We start from the raw sequence: 8,072 nt of genomic DNA, 5'->3' as shown, positions 1-8,072 counted from the left end.
CATTGACAATGAAAAGCTACAATGATAAAACTCAACAGTTAAATGTCAAGTTACACATGATGGACACATGAAACGTGGTATTATACATGACAGTGGGCAAACAGCATGACCGTTACATTTATTGCATGGACAACTTTAAAATCCAGCCATCCATGAGAACTCTGGCTCTAGTCACACAGATGGACGGAGCTGTGCCTAAAATCTTTAGAGAGACGTGAAGGAAAGTGCATCAGAAAGAACTAAATCATTACATACTAAAAAAGGTTAACCCAAGTTGGCTGTTGTATCAAATTTGCAAGTGGCCTTTCTCCTTTGTGCACATGCAGTTTAAAAGGAACCAGACAGTAAGATCACATCTGACAGCCTGAGATGTTGTGTGCTGCTGTCTTCCTGGATCACCTCCATAATGCAAACAATAAATAAAGGCTCATTTTCTGTTAGCTTAGCGGTTTCTTCTGACCAAATGAGTGAAGAAATGACATGGTTAGTTGACAAAATGCCTGAATGAGTCAGGACTAACATTTTGATCCCTTTTTGATCTTAACCCTTCACTTTTGCACTTCAGTTTTCTCCCAGTTTAAGTTGTGCGAACTCGTTGGCCATCTGTAGCGCCTCCTGCAGGCACTCTGTGTTCCTGCCCGCAGCTTGAGCAGACATGTCCTTCCCTCCGCCTTTACCGTCCATTAAAGGACACAGCTCCTGAACCCACTGACTCGCCTTCAGGCCACGATTGGCCACCTCCTGGAAATCAACAAAAGAGAATTAGGCTTCAGTGTTTCCCTCCAAACTTAGGGATCAGGGATATACTGTAAAGCAATCATATTTCACATACTCACAATGTAAAAAAAATATATATAAACAGAAGAAAATAACACCTCCCATGGCTAGATTTAACATCTACACCTTTGAATAGTATGATTCACAATAAACGGCTTTGGTCATCCATGTTAATAACCAACCATCCCCTGGAAAAAGCAATACCTTCTTGAGAAATATACAATGACTTCAAGAGATTAACCAGGGCTGTTGACTAATTCACTAAACAACAACAAAAAACAGAGCTGAATAGAAACAAAAAGCAAAAAATAGCCAAAGGTATTGCACACGTTTAAAAGTAACCAAGCTTTTCTATTATAGGCTGTTCACATAAATATGCACATCTCAGTCAGATAAAAGACGGCAGTGATGATGCTGCTTTTGCAATATGGATATTGTGCCACCCAATACGGATATAACGGTAATTTGGTGACATATATGTCAGCCTTACTGTTGAGAATGGGACTTTCAGGTGTATAACAATATAAAAAACGATGAAACTGAATCGAGAGGAGGCGACTTCAATGTTCAGAAACTATATTGTTGACGATTCCGTAAAGAGAATATCTGAAATAGTGAGACTACTGAAAGGGCACATTTTCATTATTTATTATTGTTAATTATTTATGATGTGCAGCAGGTTGAGAAATTATACTTCATGATTTATTTAAACGAGAAACAGTGTGCGTATGATGAGTCCAACTATGATTAAATCTTATGCAAATTCAGATATTTTTCTTTACCGACACTGGCCTGTTGAGAAGAAAGTGGAGGTGTGGTTTAATTCATTATGTGAAGTGAGGAAGACACTCAGCAGTTTGAGGACATTGTTAAAATAATTACGGCCTATAAACCAGCGCTGTGTTGGCTGTGCTTACCTGTGGGACCTGGCACAGGCAGGTGATCTTGCCGGCGTCTGGGTCGACAGTAAACAGCATGGCCGCGGTCTGAGGTGAGTTGGTCTTTAGCAGCTTCAGCGACTCATTAAGAGCCTGGGCAAAAGCAGAGGTTAAAGTAAACAAGAACAGAGAAAAGTGTCCTATCAGCACTATCGATGTCCCAAGGTCAGAACTAATGGGCCACACAGCACTGATTTGGTCCCCGGTGAAAACACTATCTGATAAGCTAAAAGAAAAGTGCTCTGCAACAGAGTTCTTTTTAATAAAGTGTTCGGTCGCATGCTAATCAGGTGCAGTACTCTGTGATATCAAACTAATTTACTGTGCACTGTGACTCACCTTTGCGGAGGCTCCAGGTTCCATCGCCATGATAAGTAGTGCTTGGTTGGGGTTCTTCTCAATCTCCTCTCTGGTCTTCTCCAGGACTCTCTTTTGGATGTCAGCCTTGTAGTTGCGGTCCAAATCGTCCATGATCTTTTTAAGGCCTTTTAGTGACTCTCTCATCTCATCCTTCTGCCACTGTGAAATGACTGCAGTACCAATAGACTACAAGACAGAAGCCACATGTTAAAGCCGCACATATCTAAGACATGTGCTGTGTGTAATGAGAAATGAAAACTACCTCAGTCATGTCAGCGATCTCCTTCTGGATGTCCTTGTTGGGTGTGCTCTGCTGTTTCACCTTGTCTCCCAGAGCAGCCAGAGCCTGGCGCAAAGCGTCAGCTTTCCTCTGGGCCTGAGGGATACAGCACATAAGGGTCAGAGAGATTGACTCTGGATAATTAGGGTTGAACACATGAATTACAGACAGAAAATCACAAACTAGTCAGTGTGGAACGCTTTAGTAATGCTTACAATACAAAAATATGGTTTACAACAGCCAGACTGTCATTCGATTCTGGGAATGATTCATGAAAAGCTGCTTTATACGGTGTAAAGAACAAATGATTACAAAAACTACCAGAGGTTAAAGTATGTAAACTCTGGTAAAGTTAACAAACATCTCTCCTTTCTAGACACTGAAGACAAATATATAGAAGTATGAAGCGTACCTGATTTGTGTCTAACCGTTAAAAAAATCTGCTAACCACAGTCAGGGGTACACAGTCATGTTGCATGGTGAATAAGCATCAGATGAAGCAGGTGTGAGAGCTGACCTTCTGGGCCTCTGCTCCTGTCACAGCAACAATGCGGCGGATGCCCTTAGCGATGGCCTCCTCGGACACAATAACAAACGGAGCAGCGTGGGCCGAGTTCTGTAGATGGCTGCAGACAAAGACCAACAAAACAGATTACAATTTCCGCAACAACTGGGTAAATAGCAGCGAAACTGGACCAAGCAGTAGCAGAATTGGATCAAATCTCACAATATCAAAACATGCTTCAACATTTGTGAAATAAAATATATGTTATAAGTTTGACAGAGTGACTCAAACTTTGTACTAGCTTAATGAAATCAATCTTTTCCATTTTATAACTAACTAAGAATGAGTACTATAAACACTTACGTTCCTCCACAAAACTCGATGGAGGTGAGTGAGCCCGCAGCACTGCTGGGGTCGTCCAGCAGCTCCTGAACTGGGATCCCGATTGACACCACTCTCACAGGATCAGGGTACGTCTCGTCGAACACCGCACGCAGCCCCTGGATGGCTTTAGCACCGGCGAGAGGGGCCTCCATGGCATACACTGGCTACAGGAACAACACAATTGAGGCAAAATGTATTTAATATTTTAAATATAATACTTGATTTCTATCACAAACAATGAAGTATTGTACTCTGTAGACTTAAAAGGTCACTAACCTTAGAGTCCCTGATCATGGCACAGGCGATCTCCTCGGTGCGTCGGACCTCTCCAGTGCTCAGAGCTCCTTTGGCGGTGAAATCAAAACGCAGGCGGTCTGGGGCCACCAAAGAGCCCCTCTGATCAGCTTCACCCAACACCCCCCGTAGGGCAAAGTTCAGGATGTGTGTCGCGGTGTGGTTGCTCATGATGGGCCTGCGACGAGCCTAAAGAAAATGAAACGGGAGAGAATTGTTACAAAAACAGCAGCAACTTTTTCTTTTTGAGAAACAAGAAGCCCTTTGCAGCAACTCACCTCATCTACGTGTTGAGTGACACGGTCCCCAACTTTAAGTGTCCCATAAATGGTGCCTATATGCAGCACATAGCCTCCTCTGACCTGCGTATTCTTTACTGAGAACTCCATACGCTGTAATGTCAACAAAAGCCTTTGTTTCAGCAGAGTCAAACTTAAACATTTAAGCGTAGTCAAATCACTGCACTCACATCTTCTGCACTGTCATTTTCTCGGAGTAAATAGCCCTCATCAAACGTCTGTCCTCCTTGTTCAGCATAGAAGGAGGTCTGGTCCAGAAGCACACCGCACTCCTGCCCTGTGGTCACCTCCTCACAGAACGCACGGTCGCGGCGCAGGGCAAGAACTGTAGCTGAGGTCGGCTCAAACACTGTAAATGAAAGAAGAGGGAAGCTTCATGTGAAAAGGTGAACCATCACAGCTCAAAAAGATGCTAGAAGAAAAACCAAAGCACCATAGTCGCCTTTATCGTCCGAGGTGTATTTGTATTTGGGAGAATCATCAGTGGCTGCGACATTCTTGTTTCTCAACTCTTCAATAGCGTAGATGTCCAGCATAATGTGATCAACATCCCCTGCACCCTTGCCCTGTGACTTAAGCTACAAGCAAAACAAGAGGTTATAGACCAACCCAAAGCAAAAATATTAAATATCATTTGCTAAAAATAAAGAAACATTTACAGAAAATAATCGCACAATATCAAAAACAAGCATTTATGGTCGTTTATGCCAAACATCCTATTACAAACATAGTGTAAATTAAATAAAACTGTTTAGATTCTGCCCCAGTGCAAGACTGGAAAGAGCAGAAACACATTTGGCCAAAGGGACAAAAAGTCAATTCCTCTCACCTGAGCGGCCTTTTTCTCCTCTTCAAATGCTGTGAGGTCCACCTCCATACCCTTCTCCTCCGCGATCAGGGAGGTCAGGTCCAACGGGAAACCATACGTGTCGTACAGCAGCCAAGCTGTGTCGCCTGCATTCAGTTTATAGTTTTATAGATCAATACAATCAAAGTGTTTGAGCTGTATCGATTTTCTCAGCATCTCACCAGGGATAGTCCTACAGTCGCCAAGACTCATGATTTTCCTGTCGAGGATACGCCGCCCTCTGCTGAGGGTTTTGAGGAACTGTACCTCCTCTTCATTAATAATGTCTTTCACCATATCTGGGTCTTTCTTCAACTCTGGAAATGCGTCACCCTGGAACACAGTAACAGTATGTCTTACAACATCTACATTAAAATTAAAAGAAGATGAAGACGTTGCACACAGAAGAGAATACGCACAAGGGACTCAACCACCACATCCACCAACGAGGCAAAAAAGCCTCTCTGCGCTCCAAGTTTCTCATGGGAATATCTTACAGCACGGCGGAGGATCCTCCTCAACACATAGCTGAAGAGGAAATAACAAATACAGATTATTTGAAACGCTTTCCTTCACGGTGTATGTCAACAGAAAAAGAGCTATAAATTAAATATGAAAGCCGTTTGGTCTGAACACAGCCACGCTCGGTCTATCCAGAACTGTTCAAAGTGAGATTCTCAGAGGAGTGTGTACCACTCTCCAGTGGCACTTCTACTATGTCCACCTATTAGACCTGTTCAAGTTTGAGTTAAAATCTATAAAGAGTGAACAGACACATTCCATGTGAGGCGCTTTAACATGGAAATAGTTTGACAGGTTGACTGATCTGTAGTGAAGTGGCTTATGATACAGAATACATAGTTGACAATGGGTGTGAACATGGACCAAACCAAAAAAATGTAAATCTAGAGCCAAATGCAGTGACTTCCTCACCCTCTTCCTGTGTTGTCAGGCCGTCCACCATCAGACAGGGCAATGGTAATGGTACGAGCATGATCCGCCAGCACACGGTAAGCCATGTCAATGCCATCTTCATCTTCAGCACCCACTTTACCAGTGTACAATCGGGCGCCTGTGCCCTGGAATAAATCAAGATCTAAATGCTTACTGGGAAAGAAGCCATTTGTTAGGCTCAATCAAGGTTATATTTCTCACCTTCTGAATGGCCTCAAAGTATGGAAGAAACAGGTCAGTGTCATAGTTTGACATCTTATTCTGAAGCACAGAGACCAGCCGCTCCAGACCCATTCCTGTGTCAATGCTTTTCTTTGGTAAAGGCTTCAGCACAGTCTCAGACTCCCTGTTACATTCACAAAATTAAGGTCCATTATTTATTGGATTAATTGCTTACTAGGTATGTTTTTCTTAACTAGTATATGCCTATTTCACCCTGTCACTTTATTAGAAGAATTTAATTGCCAAAAAGAATTCATTAACCACCTATATGCAGCTATGGTTTCACAAAACGGGAAAAACAAGAAGGTAAAACCGGTCTCACCTGCGTCACAACAAAATCAGTTTCTAATTTTAGGCTAACGTTAAAAATTAATCCCGGACAGCTCAGTTTAATGAAGCACCTTGCATCGTTGACAAAAAAATATTTTTGGAACATAAAAGCTATTACCTGTTGAACTGGATAAACACCAGGTTCCAGATCTCCAAAACATTAGGATCGTCCATGTTGACCAGGTGAGAGGCGTCCCGTCCGCCGATGCGATCAAAGTGGATCTCGCTGCATGGGCCACAGGGGCCAGTGTCACCCATCTCCCAAAAGTTATCCTTCATACTCCCAGGCAATATACGAGCTTCGTCAACCCTGTCACCAGACCACAACTTTATCAACTTTGAGGTTTTGTTAACAACATGTATCTGTATTTGTTACTGTCAACACAAAGTTTCAATAACAGATTTTCCACATATATATTTTTTAGAAAAAAAATAAGCAATACTAACCCGAGGTCCATCCAAATTTGCTTACATTCCAAGTCAGGCTCCAGGCCGGCATCTTCATGTCCTCCGAAATAAGTGACGTACAGGCGTTCAATAGGAATTCCAAACTCTTTTGTGAGAAGTTCTAGGGCCATTTTACAGGCCAGTTCCTGAAAAGTTAAACATCAAATAAATATAGACAGGGACAGACAAGAAGGATTACTGAAGAACTGATTGAAATACCTTAAAGTAGTCTCCGAATGACCAGGAGCCAAGCATTTCAAAAAATGTATGATGGTACACATCTTTACCAACATCATCCAGGTCATTATGTTTTCCTCCTGCACGTATACACTTCTGCGTGTTAGCGGCACGCTTCAATCTGGCCATTGGATGAGATGGGTCGATGGTGTTCAGGAAGATGGGTTTGAACTTCAATCATGAAAAAGATAAATTACCAATTACTTTGAGATACATTTACTGCATTCAAGATGCAAGTCACTAATATGTACCTGGTTCATGCCAGCATTGGCAAAAAGTAGTGTGGGGTCATCCAGGGGGATGGTGGCTGATGAATGGACATAATGGTGTTCATAGCGACTGAAGAAGTCAATAAACTTCTGACGAATTTGAGATGCACTCAAAGAAGAGTCCATTTGTCTGCTCTGCAAAAAGGCATGTTATACTGTATTATATTGGCCACAGTCAAAACATATGGAAAATCATTAAACTGAAAATAAATATCTAGAATGTTAGTGATTTCAGTGACAATAAAAGAGGTAGTTCTTTAATTAAAAAGAGCTTAACACCCTACACCAGCCTCGTGGGAAATCGTTGCGAATGGAAATCACACAACCGGTGTCTCCTGATCTCTCGAGACGACAAGCGGACAGTAAACAGCTGATGTCCCCATCCTGACTACCAATACTCACTGCTGACAACAGGAGACTATGCTGTGATGGGATGGAAATAAACTGCTTTGTGCGAGCTCACCTCTCTCAAAACAGAAGCTTGTTTTGAAAAGGGTGAGGCTGCTGAAACAACATATTTTTCTAAATTTAAGGACGAAAGTGCTGGCAGTATTTGTTTTCTCTACGGAATATATTTACAACGAGCAAACATTAACAAACAAACGAACACAGCAAAACTATGTTGAGTTACATCAGCCAACTTGCCTGCAGATCTACCTGTCATTAGCAGGCTAGCTGTTAAATGTTAGCAAGACAGCTACTACAAATTCCACTCATTCGACCACACTATAACTTCTGCATGATATCAGCACCATAAAAGCTAAAGCCAACACTATTTTAACACATATATCCCAGTGCTAATACTCACAGAAGTAGATAGCGTTGGAGAATGAGTGTCCAAAGGCTCCCAGTGCCACCGCTCAAGCCCACGCTGCACAACCCAGAGGAAAGTGCAGAGAAACGTTTCCGCCCATGGCCACACCTCATTG

The 8,072-nt window shown here is 42.4% G+C and overlaps 1 protein-coding gene across 1 annotated transcript; it reads right to left on the bottom strand.

Annotated features, from left to right (window-relative positions):
* aars1 (alanyl-tRNA synthetase 1) lies at nucleotides 1-8,033 on the bottom strand. The gene is made up of 20 exons (XM_079567503.1): nucleotides 7,952-8,033; nucleotides 7,126-7,278; nucleotides 6,857-7,045; nucleotides 6,638-6,783; nucleotides 6,309-6,500; nucleotides 5,840-5,984; nucleotides 5,618-5,763; nucleotides 5,104-5,212; nucleotides 4,867-5,017; nucleotides 4,667-4,791; nucleotides 4,271-4,415; nucleotides 4,008-4,186; nucleotides 3,817-3,930; nucleotides 3,521-3,727; nucleotides 3,224-3,408; nucleotides 2,873-2,981; nucleotides 2,338-2,451; nucleotides 2,055-2,261; nucleotides 1,695-1,808; nucleotides 1-741 (listed from the first exon to the last, which is right to left on the bottom strand). Exons 2-20 carry the CDS (start codon nucleotides 7,267-7,269, stop codon nucleotides 562-564), a joined length of 2,901 nt encoding a protein of 966 aa, XP_079423629.1. The 5' UTR covers nucleotides 7,270-7,278; nucleotides 7,952-8,033; the 3' UTR covers nucleotides 1-561.
* Between the last annotated feature and the right edge of the window lie 39 nt (nucleotides 8,034-8,072).

This window comes from Gobius niger, assembly GCF_951799975.1.
Source record: "Gobius niger genome assembly, chromosome: 12".
Lineage (NCBI taxonomy): Eukaryota > Metazoa > Chordata > Actinopteri > Gobiiformes > Gobiidae > Gobius > Gobius niger.
Note: the sequence above shows the minus strand (reverse complement) of the source record. Positions and strands in the feature narration are given on the sequence as shown.